The sequence below is a fragment of the Corythoichthys intestinalis genome, chromosome 22 (genome assembly GCF_030265065.1).
Source record: "Corythoichthys intestinalis isolate RoL2023-P3 chromosome 22, ASM3026506v1, whole genome shotgun sequence".
NCBI classification, from domain to species: Eukaryota; Metazoa; Chordata; class Actinopteri; order Syngnathiformes; family Syngnathidae; genus Corythoichthys; species Corythoichthys intestinalis.
The window spans coordinates 9,658,508-9,675,627 of record NC_080416.1 but is presented as its reverse complement, the minus strand read 5'-3'; the positions used below and the strand labels follow the sequence as shown (position 1 = coordinate 9,675,627).

Here is a 17,120-nt window from a genome sequence, read left to right as displayed (position 1 = left end):
ATTCAAATTCAAATATTAAAATAGCATTTCATGTGACATGTATTTATTTCTTCATTTAAATTTGGCACTTTAATTCCTCATAAATTTCCTTCAGCTGGGTTGCAGCTGATAAAAATGTTGTCTTTCCCTTTAAGTGATTTGAAAACTTTTATTTGGGGATTTTTTTTAAATGTCATGGGTGTTTTCCATACCAATTTCAAATCTACTATCACATTAGGCAACCTGGCAGGAACGAAGGAAATGATGCATGTGGGGCAACTTGAGTTGGCTTTCTAGAAACTTTCATATGCTATAATAAACCACACAAATCCAAACTTCACAAGTGCAGACTTTTTTTTTTCCACTTCAGAAAAATATCACACCACAAAAAACAATGAAAACTGAAATACTGTACAAATGGCCGGTTGATTTACTCAAATAAATTTAACGGAGTACATACCACCTGACTCCGTTATACCAATCGGACTCAAATTTGCCGGTCATGCCGGCCTGTTCAATCACGTGGCGTCTTTAAATCACCGTAAAAAAATTAAGTATTTGACATAGAGCACTGTCGTCAACATGAATCGAAAGCATGGTTCTCTCCCAGTTTTATTTGTCACCGATTGACCACGGAAAAGCAGAGATATAATCCTTTTAAATTCATAATAGGAACTATGAAGGAACTATTTGTACTATTTAAACTATGATATTTTTTTTCTCCACTAGAGGCCACTCATGCTCTTTGGATAAAGATGCTACAGTTCAGTAGTTTTTTCTTTTTTTTCTTTCGCTGGATTTTTTTTGTTTTTGTATATCTTTGACTAAATGTGGTGATGTAATAGGTTATATTTCAGTATAATAACAGTTCATATTGATAACTTTGTGCTAAGTAAAAAAAAAAAAAAAAAAATCAAACACTGCATCACTGTCACTGTGAGCTGATGCCTATAGCCACGGGACCAGAGACAACCAAGGATTAACCCTTTGAAGCGGGAGTAAATTGTTTTAAAGAACATTTAACAGGAGTTCTGAGGGGGACTTGCAAATTTCGCCCATCCCTGTTAAACTGTTCATGAATTGCTAATTTTTTTCCACCACTTGCTAAAGCTAAGTTCTAAGGCCACATCCATGTTTTTACGATCCCCTGTGAGGGGGATTGAAGGTATAGGTACCGTTATCGCACACACCATATTAGGGTTGTTCCGATCATGTTTTTTTGCTCCCGATCGATCGTTTTAGTTTGAGTATCTGCCGATCCCGATATTTCTCGATCCGATTGCTTTTTTTTTTTTGTGCTCCTGATTCAATTCCAATCATTCCCGATAATTTTTCCCGATCATATACATTTTGGCAATGCATTAAGAAAAAAATTAATGAAACTCGGACGAATATATACATTCAAAATACAGTACAAAGTACTGTATTTGTTTATTATGACAATAAGTCCTCAAGATGGCATTTACATGATTAACATTCTTTCTGTGAGAGGGATCCACGGATAGAAAGACTTGTGACTTTGTATATTGTGACTAAATATTGCCATCTAGCGTATTTGTTGAGCTTTCAGTAAATGATACTGAAGGCCATGCCCAATGCATTATGGGAAGTGGAACTTTGACAAGTGAAACTACGACTGTGCGTAGTGCTACCAATTCATATATCTTCTCTGCGAAGGGATATAATTCAAGGTGATAAGAAAAAGATCAATTGGTATCTTGCTTCCCCACATTGTTTCCCATAATATTTCTAATCATAGGGAGAATAATTGTAAGGCTTTAGCAAATTCCAATTAAAATAAGGCTCTAAAGGCTGCCTAAATTCACTCTACTCATTTTATGCTGCCTATAACTCTCTATCTTGGCAAAACGGCGCCATTACAGATGGAGCGCGACAATGCGTGAGCGAGTCATGCAGCGCGTGCATTAATTGCGTTAAAATCGTGATACATTTTTTTAAAAATTAATTACCGCCGTTATTGGGATAAATTTGATAACCCTACCTTAAGCCTAAACTAAAGACTCTGGATAAGTGTAACATATTATGTCTGTAACGTTAAATACAATTAGGAAATGATTTAATTAAAAAATATACATATATATATATATATATATATATATATTTAAAAAAGGTATGGCTGATATTTTTTTGCCGATTCCGATAGTTTAGGCAGACTTCACTTCATGCCCTTGACACAGTAAAGTGAATCACCTTATCGGAGCTCATGAGGGGGAAATGGAAAAAATGGTACCATTTCTCGTAGGCACCGTCTAACTGTTTGCATTACTCGAACACACGTAATCTAATTAATCAGGGAATAGTATCATTTCTCATACTTACTGTAGGACTGCACTACTCTAAGACACTTAATATAAAATAAATAGCACACCATAGTTTAAAGAAGCAGAATAGATACACAACGCCATCTTATCACAGAAGCCCAAAATGTGCGTCACGAGCAAGGTTGACGCACCAACTTTGACAATCAGTTCTCCCGACAACGAACAAGGACAAAGACCAGCGCGCTTTGTCCTAAAACAAGTAGCGCCAGCCCAGGTAACAAAGTTGATAGCGGGCGCTTGAGACGTCAAGACCAGCGTCGGTCGCTGTGGCAACCACGTCCCATCCGCGCACGAACCTAAGCCGCCCAAAACCGGCCACAGAGGGAAGGTCCCGCCCGGACACACCTCCGGCCCGGCCTACTTCACCACGGACTTAAAAAACACTGGACACTGAGATAACACGGATTTGCTGCACTGAAACATTTTCTATGTAGCCTTGTTTTGGATCCAGAATTGTCCCTCCGTCGTCTGTTTTTGCCTTGTTCTTTGACCATTGTCGACGAATAAATTGTTAACCTGTTTTCGGTGAGTCTTCTTCAAACTTTCGGAACATGGAGTCAGTACAAAGGGTTAACATAGGAACGCGCAGCGTTTTGCTTCCTCCCGGTTTGGCTCGCGGGGGCGGTAAACAGCGGAGCACCATTTCCGTTCGACTGCCGCCGTTTCCGTGCAGCTTTACAGCTTAAAAATTAATTAATCGTTATTAATCGCAATTAATCGCAATTCAAACCATCTATAAAATATGGCATATTTTTCTGTAAATTATTGTTGGAATGGAAAGATGAGACACAAGATGAATATATACGTTCAACATACGGTACATAAGTACTGTATTTGTTTATTATAACAATAAATCAACAAGATGGCATTACCATCATTAACATTCTGTTAAAGCGATCCATGGATAGAAAGACTTGTAGTTCTGAAAAGATAAATGTTAGTACAAGTTATAGAAATTTTATATTAAAACCCGTCTTAATGTTTTCGTTTTAATAAAATTATTAAAATTTTCAATCAAAAAATAAACTAGTAGCCCGCCATTGTTGATGCCAATAATTACTTACACAATGCTCAAGGGTGCTGAAGCCTATAAAATCAGTCGCACCCAAGCGCCAGCAGAGGGCGACAAAACTCCGAAAAACACAACAAGTACACATTTCACTGTGCTGTCATTTTAATGTTTGAGCGGGGCATGTGCGTTAATTGCGTCAAATATTTTAACGGGATTAATTTAAAAAATTAATTACCGCCCGTTAACGCGATAATTTTGACAGCCCAAATTTTTTTTTTTTTTTCTCAGCACAGCGTCTTCTAAATGAACTGTTGTTATCATACTGTACTACATGACCATATTAGGCCAAAAAATACACAAGAACCATCAAATTACAGCTAGATAAAGCTGCAGAAATGAAATATCACCTGTCCAAAGAGCATGAGTGCCCTTCTAGTGGAGAAAACAGATTTTCAACTAGTGCTGCAACAATTAATCAATTAACTTGAGTATTCGATAAGAAAAAAAATATTCGAATTAAATTTTGTTGCTTTGAGTATTCGTTTAATTAAAGTGGCGTTGTAATGGTTTATTTTGAAAGTATTTAGATTTAATTTTATTGATTAGGGTGGATACACTGCCCTCTGGTCTGCCTCATTTCAAATGGCTGAATCCAACTGCTCCCTGTTAAGACCACCATAAGCTAAGTTTTTGTTTGGGCTAATGTTTTTTTAATGCATTCGTAATTTAGTTTTTAGGTATATTTAGTCGTTTTTTGTGGGAATATGGGTCTGAACCATTTGTTGAGAGCATTGTCAAAAAAAAAAAAAAGTTAGCATTTTAGAGCATTTAAGCTAGCGGACTTTTGCTATGTAAGTTAGCCAATTGTTCTTTTGTTGTACATAGATCCTCATTTATTTTTTATACCGTTTGAGGCTCATCACAGGTATTTTAAAATTTCATTTTCCTTATCCGATTACTCGATTATTCGAACTAACTAGCTCATCGATTAATCGACTAGTAAAATAATCGATAGCTGCAGCCCTATTTTCAACCATAAAATTAAAAGGATCATATCTCCGCTGGTGGTCTATCGTGCCTTAAAAAGCTGGGAGAGAGATTGATTTTTTCCATTTACTTAAGTAATATTATTTTGAAGTGACGCTACTCTTACTTGAGTAAATTTTTTGGCTACTCACCCCACCTCTGAATATCGATAAATGTATATAAAACCTTATGAAAGCATATGATATCATTATAACATTAAATAATCATTTGAATCATATAAATAATATAACATAAAATAACGTATTAATAATTTGTACTGTATATTCATTCTGTCACTCATATGATACGTGTGTGTGCATGTAAGTGTACATACATACGTAGATGTAAATATAGTATACATAAATATGTTTTTCGAAGTCTTTTATTTCATAATATAGTTTGTAAAAATCCGCGATGCAATGAGGGCGCGAAAGTTGAGCCGCGAGGTGTTTCTTCTTCGCTCCCCCTTTAAGAGGGCAGGATTATTAGAAAGAAGGAGTGGCGCAAAAAAAGTGATAAGGGAGTCGAGCGACAGGGATGTGCTACCAGACCAACTATGAGCGTGTTCAAATTCTCCAAAGTGGACTGTTTCCTCACTTATGTGGGCTTGACAGTCCTCATTTTGGACATCGGTTTGGACATATACACCGCCTGGTCTTTCTACCAGGAGGAGGACTACGTTTATCTCGGCATTCTGATTGCGTTGCTCGTGGGTTCCTCGATGCTCTGTCAAGTCTACAGTTGGCTCTGGTATTCGTATGATAAAAATGGGTCGATGGTGACGAAAGTTCAGGAGGCTGTGAGTCCGGGACTGCTTAAAGTTGTGCACTTTTTACAGCTGGGAGTCTATTTCAGGTAAATCGAAAGTCCAACTTGAGTCGAACTCTTAACTCTTTGATGCCGGAATTTTTGTGATAAAATGGGGCAAAAAAAAAAAAAAAACCAAAAAAAAAAAAAAAAGAAATAGAAGAAATAAAGCCAAGTTTAGAACATTGTTTTGAAAAAGAAATATATTAAAATACATTCAATGCAATTATTTTAATTTTCACAAAAATATATTTCACTTATTGGCTGTCATTGCTGGGGCTGGACGTTCGATACACCCCCCCATTTTTTTACCCAAAAATTCCAAATATAGAAAATAGATATAAATTAAATTGAAAATACAACTAAAATATGGAAAATCAAAAATAAAAATGACGAAAATGAAAACTATACAACCAAAAATATAAAAATAGATAAATCATCTCTACACTCACCGGCTACTTCATTAGGTACACCTGTCCAACTGCTCGTTAACACTTAATTTCTAATCAGCCAATCACATGGCGGCAACTCAGTGCATTTAGGCATGTAGACGTGGTTTAAGACAATCTCCTGCAGTTTAAACCGAGCATCAGTATGGGGAAGAAAGGTGATTTGAGTGACTTTGAACGTGGCATGGTTGTTGGTGCCAGTAGGGCTGGTCTGAATATTTCAGAAACTGCTGATCTACTGGGATTTTCACTCAGAACCATCTCTAGGATTTACAGACAATGGTCCAAAAAAGAAAAAATATCCAGTGAGCGGCAGTTCTGTGGGCGGAAATGCCTTGTTGATGCCAGAGGTCAGAGGAGAATGGCCAGACTGGTTCGAGCTGATAGAAAGGCAACAGTGACTCAAATAACCACCTGTTACAACCAAGGTTGGCAGAAGAGCATCTCTGAACGCACGGTACGTCAAACTTTGAGGCAGATGGGCTACAGCAGCAGAAGACCACGCCGGGTGCCACTCCTTTCAGGTAAGAACAGGAAACTGAGGCTACAATTTGCACAAGCTCATCGAAATTGGACAATAGAAGATTGGAAAAACGTCACCTGGTCTGATGAGTCTCGATTTCTGCTGCGACATTCGGATGGTAGGGTCAGAATTTCGCGTCAACAACATGAAACCATGGATCTATCCTGCCTTGCATCAACGGTTCAGGCTGGTGGTGGTGGTGGTGTAATGGTGTGGGGAATATTTTCTTGGCACTCTTTGGGCCGCTTGGTACCAATTAAGCATCGTTGGAACGCCACAGCCTACCTGAGTATTGTTGGTGACCATGTCCATCCCTTTATGACCACAATGTACCCAACTTCTGATGGCTACTTTCAGCAGGATAATGCGCCATGCCATAAAGCTGGAATCATCTCAGACTGGTTTCTTGAACATGACAATGAGTTCACTGTACTCAAATGGCCTCCACAGTCACCAGATCTCGATCCAATAGAGCATCTTTGGGATGTGGTGGAACGGGAGATTCGCATCATGGATGTGCAGCCGACAAATCTGCACCAACTGTGTGATGCCATCATGTCAATATGGACCAAACTCTCTGAGGAATGCTTCCAGCACCTTGTTGAATCTATGCCACGAAGAATTGAGGCAGTCCTGAAGGCAATATATATATATATAATATATACATATACACACTCGGACATGGTGTACCTAATAAAGTGCCCGGTGAGTGTATAATATATATGCTGTATATACTGTGTATATATAACAGTGTCGGGCAAGGCAAGCCCCTTGGTAACAATAAAACAGGTCTGGCAAAAATGAAGCAGCAGCAGAGGTAGTGGCAAAAGTGAACAATTTATTTTAGTGGATTTATTTTGACACTCAGTAATAAAACAGGCTTTAAATAAACTGCTTAAAATCTTCCAGTGAATGCATTTGAAAAGAAAGAAAATCACAGCACCGCAAACAAACCCAATCCGAGAGCACAATGAAACAAAAGGGAAACTTAGTCAAGGGGTCACTTGATTTAGGTGACCTGATTAAAAGAGAAGCTTGAGTAAACAGCAGTGGCCGAATCAGCTCTCAGTCCACGTGGTCACCGCTAACAACGTCAGGTTGAAACATTTAACGCAATAAGCACAAGAAATGTAAAAGTATCTCACACGCAGCCAGCACCACTAAAAAGCTGCTTCTCAGCAGGTCTCAACAGGTCTTGTGTCAAGTGGAAAAGGCAAGCAACCTGGCTCATGCACAGGTGCTGAGCATGAGCCAATTTATAGTGCCTGATGGTTTACAGATTAACAGTTTACTAATCTGTGAGTACAGTTTACTAATCTGTACCCACAGTTTACTAATCTGTGGGTACAGTTTACTAAACTGTGGGTACAGATACCAATGACCCAGAATAGCAACTAAATATAGCTAACTGAACTAGGGACACGACAGCAGCACAGAAAATGTCATTTAGCAATGACCCGGAAACAGTAGTCACCAATATTTGGCGGGCACTCCAAACGCCGAGGGATCAACCGAGCAAGCACCTGCACGTTTTTCCCTCGGCGAACAAAGGGGTTTTAAAAGGTAACTATTGCTCGTTTTCTTTGGTAACCGTCTAAAATTTCACTTTCAGGTTTCATCAATCAATGTGGCATGTTGTGTTTGCACATTTTGTGCTGCTGTCGTGTCCGTGCGTGCTTAATTCAACTAGTGTTCATTTGTCAGATAGCGATTTTTAGTAGGCGCATTAGCAGCGACCGGATAAAAGTAGTGTTACTATTCATTGTCATTGCTAAACTGTGGGTACAGATTAGCTATGATTTTTTTTTTTCCTGCCCTGGCACCCTGGGGGCTCCGTAGAAATAAAATTATTTTAGGAAATTTCAAAAAATTACAATTTTAGGTCATTGATATTAATATAGTGTGATGTACAGTGGGGCAAATTAGTATTTAGTCAACCACCAATTGTGCAAGTTCTCCTACTTGAAAAGATTAGAGAGGCCTGTAATTGTCAACATGGGTAAACCTCAACCACGAGAGACAGAATGTGGAAAAAAAAACAGCAGAAAATCACATTGTTTGATTTTTAAAGAATTTATTTCCAAATTAGAATGGAAAATAAGTATTTGGTCACCTACAAACAAGCAAGATTTCTGGCTGTCAAAGAGGTCTAACGTCTTCTAATGAGGTCTAACGAGGCTCCACTCTTTACCTGTACTAATGGCACCTGTTTTAACTCATTATCGGTGTAAAAGACACCTGTCCACAATCTCAGTCAGTCACACTCCAAACTCCACTATGGCCAAGACCAAAGAGCTGTCGAAGGACACCAGAGACAAAATTGTAGACCTGCACCAGGCTGGGAAGACTGAACCTGCAATAGGTAAAACGATTGGTGTAAAGAAATCAACTGTGGGAGCAATTATTCGAAAATGGAAGACATACAAGACCACTGATAATCTCCCTTGATCTGGGGCTCCATGCAAGATCTCACCCCGTGGCGTCAAAATGATAACAAGAACGGTGTGGAAAAATCCTAGAACCACACGGGGGGGACTTAGTGAATGACCTACAGAGAGCTGGGACCACAGTAACAAAGGCGCCGCCAGGGACTCAAATCTTGGTCTCATCTGACCCAAAGCACACGGTCCCAGTTGAAGCCTGGGACCGTGTGTATTTTTGTGTGAGACCAAGATTGAGCTTTTTGGCAACAAACACTCTAAGTGGGTCTGGCGTGCCACCAAAGATGCGCATGCTGAAAAGCACCTCATACCCACTGTGAAGTATGGGTGTGGGTCAGTGATGCTGTGGGGCTGTTTCACTTCCAAAGGCTCTGGGAACATTGTTAGGGTGCATGGCATCACGAATGCTTTGAAATACCAGGACATTTTAAATCAAAATCTGTTGCCCTCTGCCCGAAAGCTGACGATGGGTCGTCACTGTGTCTTTCAGCAAGACAATGACCCTAAACATATGGCCAAATCTACACAGAAATGGTTCAACAGACATAAAATCAAGCTCCTCCCATGGCCATCTCAGTCCCCAGACCTTGTTTTGTTGGCAAAAGGGGGTTGTACAAACTATTAACACCAGGAGTGCTAATAATTGTGACAAACATTATTTGATGTCAAATAATTTTTTCTTTATGTTGGATTTTTTTCCTCACTGAATGAATGCACTTGTATTGAAGGTTGGATTTTTCTCTTTTTTTCCATTAAGGTCCCATATTATTTGAATTAGAAAAAAATATTAAAAGCTAAAAAACACATCTTTTTCAGGGGTGCTAATAATTATGGAGGGCACTGTATATAGGAAAGTCAATTACATGCAATGACACTTTTTCGGCCACCGGGGGTTGGGGGCCTGGCCCCCTTGCCCCCCCTTTAAAATCCGCTTATGACTTTTTTTAATATTTAAAAAATAACACAAAATCAAAGAAGTCAATATTACCATTAAAAATAGATCGTAAAAGGAGTTAAGTTTGAAGTTGTTTTATTTGATGATTTGAATTGAACCTCAATCAGATTGCTTCTGAAAGTAGGGGAATTCCTTTCCCTCCTTATCGTTGCACTATTAGTCATATCCTTCCCTAACCAGCAGGGAAAAAACACACGTGTAATTGTGTCTTATTGTTGTACGTCAGGCACGCCACCGTGGTGGACATCACGACTTGTAGCTGCATTACCAAAAGCCCCATTCGAGAAGACCTTGCAGTCTACGCCATTCACGACCTCAGCCTACTTCGCCTGTTTGAGGCTTTTTCCGAGAGTGCCCCGCAAATGGTCCTCTTGCTCACCAGCATGCTGCGGAGAGGCCAAACGGATTATCTGACAGGTAACAAGCAACAATGCAACGGGAGACTCTCCTAACTCGCTTGTTGAACATATTAACTCGTCGTCACCAATGAGTTAACTTGGGCTTTACGAATGTGTTAACTCTTTTGAAGTAATTCACTCACAGAACAAGTTAACTCACTCGCTGCAAAGAAGTTATTTTGAATTAATTCAGTCTTTGTGAATTGGTCGAGTCACTCACTGATTGAGTTAACTTGTCATGAATGAGTTAACTCACTGTCTCAAATAATGTAGCTCACTGTTGGACATGCAAATGGGTTAACTTGCACTTAACACAGAGTGAGTTAACTCGCTCTTGTCAAATGAGTTAACTCACTCGCTATAAATTAGTGGAGACTTGACAGAATTGGTTAACTCACTGAATGAGTTAACTTGTCACGGATGGGTAGCACTGGCCACAAACGTGTTAACCCATGCCTCCTGGATGAGTTAACGCACTCCGAGTCAACGCAATAATTCAAAATTAGTTAACTCACTCACTGAATGAGTTAACTCACCTGCTGCAAATAAGTTAACCATGGCAAAAGAGTTGACGCGCATATGTCACATGTGTGGTCACTCTTTTCCAATGAGTCAACTCACTTGCGAAGTGAGTTAACTTGTCATGAATGGTTAAACTCACCTTATCACTTTTGAAATGACTCGCTCTTCCAGGAGGCGTTAACACACTCCAAATTAACTCACTTTTTTAAAAACAAATCAACTCACTGAAAGAGTTAACCCTCCCACTACAAATAGGTTAACTGGAAAAAGCGTTACCAAACTGACTCTTAACTCACTTGCAGAATGAGTTAACTCACCTGTCCCAAATGAGTTAACCCACTTATCCCAATTGAGTTAACTCACTGGACGCAAATGAGTTAACTCACTCTCCAAATGAGTTAACCTGCTCTTCCCTGAGTCGATAACACACTCCAAGTTAACTCACCATTTTTAAAACAAGTCAACTCACTGAATGAGTTAACTCTCCCACTACAAATAGGTTAACTGGAAAAAGAGTTACTAAACTGACTCTTAACTCACTTGCACAATGAGTTAACTCACCTGTCCCAATTGAGTTAACTCACCTATCCCAATTGAGTTAACTCACTGGAACTCACTGGACGCAAATGAGTTAACTCACTCTCCAAATGAGTTCCCAGAGGCCTTAACGCACTCAAAGTTAACTCACTATTTAAAAAAAAAAAAAGTCATCTCACTCACTAAAGTTGTGATCCCACCCGCTACAGGTAAGTTAACTCTGGAAAAAGAGTTACTAAACCCACTCTTAACTCACTCGTGGAATGAGTTAACTCGTCACGAATGGGTGAACTTACCTGTCCCAAATGAGTTAACTCATGGCTATCTAGTTAACGCACTGTTTGCCAACGATTTAACTCACTTGCTGCAAATGAGTTAACTCACTCTCTGAATAAGCCAACTCACTGAGTTGACTCATTGGCTGCCATTGACAGCAACAGACGTCAAATTCTGTCGTCAATGTAACTGAAAGACAATGTCGTTTTCAGCGTTGAAGGCGTTGGCCTCGGCGTCCGCCATCGCCCTGACGGTGACCACCTACCACCGATGCCTTCGCTCCTTCCTGCCCGAAAAAGCAAAGCAAAGCGTGTTCTCATCGTGCGTTTACTTCATTTGGAACCTTCTCCTCATCTTCTCCCGCTTGTCCGCCATCGCCGTGTTTGCCTCCGTTCAGCCCTGCTTCATCTTCCCTCATTTCATTTGCTACTGGATGCTCTTCTTCTTCTGCGCCTGGCGCTGCAAGAGCACCTTGATGGACAGCTCGGCCGGGGAATGGTTTTACCGGGCCACGGCGGCCTTCATTTGGTATTTCACTTGGTTCAACATTGTGGAAGGAAAGACTCGATACAACACGTTGTGCTATCACAGCTTGATGCTTCTCGATACTGGAATGTTATGCGGCTTGTGGTTCTGGAGAACCAACACGCAAACTGCTCTCATCGTTCTCCTAAGCATCATTCTATTCTATATTGCCGGCCTGATACTAAAAATCACATACTACAAGTTCTTCCATCCGAACCTCGACAAACATGAGTTGAGAGCAGCAGAGGAGATGGTCTCCGTGTCGAGCGAAAATTCGGACGACGTCGCGGAACGAAGGTTTTTGAACGAAGATGTGGTGGACGGCATCGTCGCACGAGACGATGGGAGCCGTTCCGATGGGAAAATGAGGAAGCGAACAGAAAATTACAATAAAAGAATGAGGAAGCTAGCGGAAAATTTCTACTCGTGAGTTACGACACAACGGCACATGGATGACTTGGACGTTGGAAGTCATGCAGATGCCACTTTATGTCACGAGAGACAGCTTCTCTAATCTCAACGTGTACCTCTTATGCTATTTTTACACTTGTTTAATATACTGTGATCACTTGCTACTTCGCAATACCAAATAATTATTATATAAAAGTTGTAAAAACATATTCATGTACACTTTATTTACAACTACATATATACAGTGGTATAAAAAAAGTATCTGGACCTTTTGGAATTTCTCACATTTCTGCATAAAATCACCATCAAATGTGATTTTTTTGTCAAAATCACACTGATGGAAAAACAGCGTCTGCTTTAACTAAAACCACCCAAACAGTTATGGGTTTTAATGTTTTAATGAGGATAGAATGCAAACAATGACAGAAGGGGGAAAATAAGTAAGTGAACCCTCTGCTTTAGGCAGTACTTCTCAAATAGTGGGGGTGGCGCATGTGACCTTGGGGAACGTACTTTTTTGCCGTACTAGAATAAAGTGTAACTGCACATCCACTCAGTGGGTGGCAGTGCCGCACTCATTTTTAGCGTGTGCGCAGTATTTTTTAACCAAAACAAGAGCACACAGTAAAGAGCACTGAAGATATGAAAAGCTAATACAAGGAAATATGACGACGCGTATGTCACATTTGGCTTTTGGCTTTAACTTTTAGAACAGTGGGAGACAAGGAAATACCAGTCTGTTTACTTTGTCTAAAAATGTTTGCAGCGAACATCAGGAATTATTTTCTTCAGCGAAAACATGACAAATATTGCCAACAATCCTTCCACTTTGTCAGTGTCAGTAACCAACGAGCACTGTCAGCATCATATAAGGTGGCACACCAAGTTGCTCAGTGCAAAATAACCTCACACCATAGCAAAGGAGTGGATGCTGCCTGCAGCAAAAATAAAAACTGTCCATCTATCCAATGACACTGTAGTTTTTGCTCTAATATTTTTTTTTCTCCGTCTAATTGTTTGGCATATTGTCCTCATGAGTTAGTGTTGCTAATCATTTTGAATTTATTATTATTTATTGATTTTTATGAAATTTTTTTAGAATTCAGTATTTTTTTTTTACACTTTATAGTAAGTTGATATTACTTTTTTCTTTAATATTAAAAAACACACAAAGAGGTGTTCCTTTAATAAGAATAATTTTATATATACAAATAATACTACAGTATATTTACAGTGGTGGCAGAGAGTTGGGGGGGCGCGGAACCTTTTTGTCTGCCTGGGGGTGGCATAACAGAAAATAATTGAGGCTTAAGGAGACCTAAAGAGCAATTGAAACCATTTTTTACATAACAATTTAAGTCAGGTGTGTGCCCAGTCACTGATGAGGGGTTTAAAGCTGCCCTGCCCACTATAAAACACACACCTGGTAAGAATTGTCTTGATGAGAAGCATATCTTGATGTGCATCATGGCTCGTTCAAAAGAGCTGTCTGAAAACCTGCGATCAAAGATTGTTGATTTCTATAAACGCCACGAGTTCAGCGCAGAATACTCAGAGAGGTATAAAAGAACCCTAGAGTGTCTGCTAAAAACTTACAGAAATCATATTGCTGTGCACACATCGAAAACTGGCGAAGAATGGTGTTCATGGAAGGACTCCATGGAGGAAGCCACTGCTATCTAAAAAAAAAAAACATTGCTACTAGTTTAATGTTCGCAAAAAGGCACTTGGAAACTACACAGAAATTTTGGCAAAATATTTTGTGGCCTGATGAAACCAAAGTTGAGTTGTTTGGGAGAAACACACAACGTCTTGTGTTGAGGAAAAATGGAACAGCTCACCAACATCAACACCTGGTTGTAGTTATTGCTGCCAAAAGGCGGAGGAGGGGGGTACAAAATATTAAATGTGATGGTTCACTTACCGGTAGATATGGACGTAAAACAGTCTCGATTTTTGGTTAAAAGCCAAAAAAACAAAACAAAACAAAAAAACATGCAGTTAACATTTATTTTACGTAAATATTGCGAACTATGACGCCAATGCCGTAGCGGTTCATTTTTCCCATTGATAATTTTCACGTTTCAAAATGCACGTAAGGTACGAAAAATTTAATAATTACCTTAAATCCTCGAACAAATCACTCCTGAGACAATCCTTCCTGTTTGTATGCTGTACAGCTTTTGTACTTTTTCTACCTAAATCCGGCGTTGGATCGCTGCATGTGTCTCTGCGACCGACTGCGAATAAGAGGGTGGGCGATGGCCCCCTACTTGAAGGCGTGGCGCAGAACCTGTTGACCGTAACCCGTCAATATAATTATGAAGTCTATGACATAACATAGCTATTAAGAGTTATTCAGATAACCATAGCATAGAGAACATGCTAACAAGTTGACCAAACCAAGAGTGTCACTCCAAATTCAGCCCTTCTCAGTTGTTTTTATAAGTTACCGCCATTGTTGAAACACAGGCCTTGCGCGCCGGCTTGCGGTTTTGTGTGAAAATAGCCCGTGAAGTGATATAGGAATGTGTTAATAATTTCACACATAAGTCGCTTCGGAGTATAAGTCGCACCCTCGGACAAACTATGACTTATCGTCAGAAAAATACAGTACTAATTTTTTCCCCCTTCTTCATTGTTTGCATACTATCCTCATTAAAATATAAAAACCTGCAAACGTTTGGGTGGTTTCAGTTTAAGCAGACAGTTTTTTTCATCTGTGTGATTTTGACAAAGACCAGATCACATTTGATGGAGATTTTATGCAAAAATGTGAGAAATTCCAAAAGGTTCAGATCTATTTTTCATATGAGAGAATGAGATAATTAATGTACAGTATGTATTATTTGTACATTATTTTATGTATGTTATTTATATTATTAATATTTTATTTACGTTTCAAACTATTCTTTTATGTTCGTATGATAACATATGCATTTAAAGGGTTTTATATTTAGAGGACCAAATGGGACAGAATGAAATATATTAATACAAATCAATCAAAGCACCGTTCCGACGCCGAATCTCTTACCGGAACGGCGTTCCGGACTGTTCCGGCCCACTTTCATCCCTAGTTAAAACCAAGGGGAGGGTTGACAGTACTTTTTGGTTTTTGACGTTACGCGGTTAGTTCTGGTCTTTTTTTACACAGCGATAAGTGAGGGATATCGGTTTTCATTGTGTTTTTTGTGTTTTCTAAAGTTAAAAAAAAGTCTGAACTTGTAAAGTTTGGATTTTGAGTTTTTTTTCAAGTGTATAAAAAGTTTGTTGAAAGCTCAAGTTGCTCCACATGCATCATTTCCTTCCTTCCTTCCTGCCAAGTTGCATAAACAGACTTTGCTGAATGTGATGGTAAGATTTAAAAATAGATAATAAAAACATCCTTGATATAAAAAAAATATAATGTGTATATATATATATATGCATTAATATGGTTTTGTATACACTTTTGATATTAAATGTACACAAAAAATATATATGTACACCAAAAAAATGTGTGTTAACAATTGGAGGTAGGGGGGTGGTGACATTACGTCACGGTTTTTCCAACATTATGCAAATAAGTGAGGGATCACTGTGTTGAACACAGTTACTCTCAGTGTTGTTGTCTTCCCTAATTCAGAGCTGTGCAAAGTGGGCATAGTCCACATCTAAATGCTATCTTGAAAATTGATAAGACTGTGGTAGTGAAATTGAAAGTATACAGAAGTTGACTGTATGAGTTGATTCGGGAGCTTTGATGTCACAGCCAATAAAACTTTCACAAAGATTATACTGTATTTATTTAGATTATTAAGATTTGTTGATTTAACATATTGGGGGGCTGTTGCATAAATAAAATCTATCAAAAGAGACATGAAACATATTACATGAAATTTCAGTTTAAAAAGAACTAAAAATTGAGAAACGCATACCGTAATTTTCGGATTATAAACAGTTTATACTCCATTGTGGCTTATTTGTTGCTTCATTTGGGTTAATAGGTAACACTTTATTTGACAGCGGCATCATAAAACTGTCATAAGACAGTCATAACTATGACATGACACTGCCATTGGCATTAATGAATGCTTATGACAGATGTCATTAAGTGTCATCCAGCAAATTTTGTCACTCACTCCATTTATGTCCAGCTCGGATTTCTTTACATCCATTCAAAAGTGAGATAATTTGTCCTATCTGTCATAAGCATTCAATGCTCATGATAGTGTCATGTCATAATTATGACGGTCTTATGACAGTCTTATGATGCCGCTGTCAAATAAAGTGTTACCGGTTAATTTTTTTTGGTGTAAATATCCCATAATACAGTTATGACAGCTGCGGCTAATAGTCCGATGCGGTTTATGAACAAATGCCATTTTTGTGTCAAATGTGGTGGGTGGCGGCTTTTAGTCAAGTGCGCCTTACAGTCTGAAAATTATGGTATATTACGTTAAATTTCAGTTGAAAAAAAAAATCAACAAAGTTGAAATGTGCATTTATTTAATTTCAGTTAAAAAAAAACTAAGAATGAACAATTAACATATATATACTGTAGATGTGTATACATACAAGCCCGTTCGGAGGGGGGGCAACCAGGTATGTTGTCCAGGGCCTCGGGATCGTAGGGGCCCCTGAATGACCCTTAATTTATTTTATAAAATAAAAATCGTCCGATATGCATGTGTGAAACATTATTGGAAAGCTCAAAATCTCCATTTTCTGGGGGAAGAAACATTTTTAACAGGAGGGCGTTTTTAAAAAAAAAAAGATTTTTAAACAGCAAAACCCTATTTGGAGGCGAAAGCACGCGAGAGCAGAATTACAGACGCCAAGACTTTAACGAGATAGTATCGCGCACTTACCTTGTTTCGATCCAAAAACTCCATGTAGCATGTATCACTGAGTGTCAAGACACAGTTGTGAATGCCC

At 38.9% G+C, this 17,120-nt stretch overlaps 1 protein-coding gene across 1 annotated transcript; it reads left to right on the top strand.

Moving 5' to 3' along the window:
- Positions 1-4,884: 4,884 nt before the first annotated feature.
- On the top strand, positions 4,885-16,706 carry LOC130910146 (XK-related protein 8). The gene is made up of 3 exons (XM_057827147.1): positions 4,885-5,214; positions 9,761-9,951; positions 11,480-16,706. Exons 1-3 carry the CDS (start codon positions 4,916-4,918, stop codon positions 12,220-12,222), a joined length of 1,233 nt encoding a protein of 410 aa, XP_057683130.1. The 5' UTR covers positions 4,885-4,915; the 3' UTR covers positions 12,223-16,706.
- The last annotated feature ends 414 nt before the right edge of the window (positions 16,707-17,120 follow it).

What these genes read in the sequence shown, in the direction of transcription:
- LOC130910146 (XM_057827147.1), top strand. Translation starts at nt 4,916, where the DNA reads ATGAGCGTGTTCAAATTCTCCAAAGTGGACTGTTTCCTCACTTATGTG. An exon ending in CAGCTGGGAGTCTATTTCAG is followed by an intron (nt 5,215 to 9,760) that starts GTAAATCGAAAG and finishes GTTGTACGTCAG; the next exon opens with GCACGCCACCGTGGTGGACA. An exon ending in CCAAACGGATTATCTGACAG is followed by an intron (nt 9,952 to 11,479) that starts GTAACAAGCAAC and finishes TGTCGTTTTCAG; the next exon opens with CGTTGAAGGCGTTGGCCTCG.